This window comes from Pterocles gutturalis, unplaced genomic scaffold (assembly GCF_000699245.1).
Source record: "Pterocles gutturalis isolate BGI_N339 unplaced genomic scaffold, ASM69924v1 scaffold5565, whole genome shotgun sequence".
NCBI classification, from domain to species: Eukaryota; Metazoa; Chordata; class Aves; order Pterocliformes; family Pteroclidae; genus Pterocles; species Pterocles gutturalis.
Genome location: NW_010140574.1, coordinates 49,361 through 51,944, shown reverse-complemented (window position 1 = coordinate 51,944; position 2,584 = coordinate 49,361). Strand labels below are relative to the sequence as shown.

General features: G+C 52.4%; 1 protein-coding gene across 1 annotated transcript in view; it reads right to left on the bottom strand.

The window, feature by feature from the left end:
- Window positions 1-311: 311 nt before the first annotated feature.
- CRYGN (crystallin, gamma N) overlaps window positions 312-2,584 on the bottom strand; it is a 2,473-nt gene continuing 200 nt past the window's right edge. Inside the window, 3 exon segments of the mRNA XM_010083718.1 lie at window positions 312-461; window positions 2,072-2,271; window positions 2,274-2,310. Coding sequence (XP_010082020.1) covers window positions 312-461; window positions 2,072-2,271; window positions 2,274-2,310 — 387 coding nt within the window.

The following is a 2,584-nucleotide window of genomic DNA, read 5'->3' as shown; positions in this document are numbered from 1 at the left end:
GCTTCTTGTTTCATACACCTTAAAAAGGTGGCTCAGAGCTCTTGCACCCTGTGCTCAGCTGCCACCCTCCAAAAATCCTGCTCCTGTGAAGCAGCTCGCAATGGGCAGGGACTAAAATTTGTCTTTAAACCAGAGGCTTAACTCACAATTTTAGGCTTTCTCCAAGTTCCCCCAGCATCGACAGGCTTTTCCACAATGGGGGGAGTCTCCGCAGCCGCCTTGCTCCCCGGCACACGGGGCAGGGAGAGCGGCAGCCGGCACAGGGGGCAGGGAGGGCGGCAGTGGCTGCTCGCCGGGACACGTGGGGTTACTTACGCGCCGTCTCCGTACACTTTGAGGGCGTTGATGCAGGTCTTGTCCCAGCCTTGTCCCTGCAGAAAGGAGCAATCTTCCGTCAGCTCCAGGCTGGGACCGCTAAAATGGCTCCCCTCAAATATTTCGATCCTGTAATTCTCGCCATGCTGGGGACAAAGGGAATTAAATCAACCAAAAGAAAAAAAAAAAAAAAAGAGCAGCAAATTATTTCTTTGGCTTTTCTAAGGCAAAGGGGAAGGCAGAAAGGTGCTTCAGAAGGGAAATGTGAAGCCCAGTACCACCAGTGTACAGAGCACGCACAAACTCATGCCACCTCCTAGCACCTTCTTACAGCTGCCGTGCCCATGAAAACACATCCTTCGGGGGCTGCATTGCACCCAGGCACATGTAGCCCCTCACCCATCGGCTGATCCCCCTCCAACAGCCCACCAACCCTCCGTCCCCAACACAGCAGCAGCTGCAGCCCTGCTCTCCGTGCACTCACACAGCAAAAAAGGGATAAATATCCCGAATGTACAGTGTTAGACTATTTCCATACACTAATCTATATCGCCTCCAGTTCCACGCATAGCTGGGGGTCCTGATGGGAGCTGTTGTGCCTTTCTTTAAGGAAAAAATTAAGAGAAAAGAAAAAAAAACCTTCCCAGCATCATCATTGCTGTGTGAGCACCTCAGGGTGACACGACATGAAGTCCTCTGGGGAGATTTCTGCAGCCTAGCTATGTGGGACAGAAAGAGCCGGAGGGATATTTTTAAGCTAAATTCAGAGAATACCTAAATGCATATTTCAAATAAACGCCGTCAGCGCACAAGCGAGCCGGGCTGCGATGCCAAACCCCACAGCAGGCGGCCGCCAGCAGCAGCCCAGCGGATACAGTGCCTGAGCAAACATCCCGCTGGGAAGCTGCGCTGCAGAAATCCCGTGAAGCATCACTGGCATCTGGCAGGGAAAATCGTGAGGGAAGGACAGGCATGTCCTCGTGCTGGCTGGGCTCCAGGGCCCGAGGCAGAGCATCCCTCCGTGCACGGACCACGGAGGAGGTGCTTTAGGAAGGATGTTACAGACCCGAAACAAACCCATTGCCCTGCCAAAAAGCAGCTTCGGGGCCAGTGAGAAACCCTACCAGCCCCAAATGGGTTCATCATTGTCCCAGGGGTGATGAGTGGTAGGAGAGTTGATTGGAAATCACTAACCCAGATTCATTTTTCTTTACTACTTTTTAATCTTCCCATTAAACCTTCTTCTGGGCGGTGCTTTTAAAAGCTTCATAAGGGAAGGGCTATCTAGCACAGGGAAAAAAAATCGTTTTAGTTTAGGATTACTGGGGGGGAGTTTGCAACAGCAGAGAATTCAGCTAAAATTCACTAGGAGGAGCCCAGCTGCCCTATGGGTCTAGTTTGGGGAGCCCTGGGGCTGCCCACTGCCTCTCCAAGGGCAACGGCCCTCCTTCTTAATTCCCCCATTAAGTATTTCATAGCGGCTCGTGTTAAAAAGGAAATGTGACACTCCCAGGACCTTGACACTTAATCTGAAAAAACACGGGAAGATCTCATCCCGGCACAGCCGGGGCGTGCAGCGCTGTGGGACGAAGGCGACGCATCCCCCCGTGCACAGGGTGGCAAACCTTCCCTGGGAGACTAGTTCCTTCTCAATGGGATGTATTATTTCTAAAGAGCGTAGATTTTTATTATGCTTATTCACAGAGCTCCCATTAGCAGGAGAAATAAAGCCCGACAGCAGCTCCATCCCACTCACCATCCCGACGGGCCGGCAGGAGCCCAGGTGGTCGCTGCGGCCGTTCCAGCGATAGAAATCGGGGTACTCGCCGTGCTCCAGGATGTACTGCTGCCCTCGGAAATCAGGGTGATCGAAGCAGACCCAAGCCCCGCTCTGGACGCAGATGGAGTTGACCCGGTTGAGGAAACCTTGGTCCTGGAAGTTGCTGCAGCTGCCTGCTTCCTGCCCGTGAAGGATTTGCCTTCATACAAAGTGATCTGGGGGGGGGAAGGAGGGAGAACAGGCTGGTGGTGAGGAGCAGGGCACAGCCAGACTCCCATTTTGAGCAGATGTGCATTTCTTGCAGATGTATCATTTTAGGGTGGTTTAGGATTTTTTTTTTTTTTAGCTGCTTCCCAGTGAGAGGAGCATGGCATCACTGGCATTTTTTTTTCCCCCTAAGAACTGTATTTGTTTTTCTGGGAACGTAGTGTATCCCGCATTTACGACACTTCTCGCCGCCTCATGCTTGCTCGCACATTTCTCCAGCAG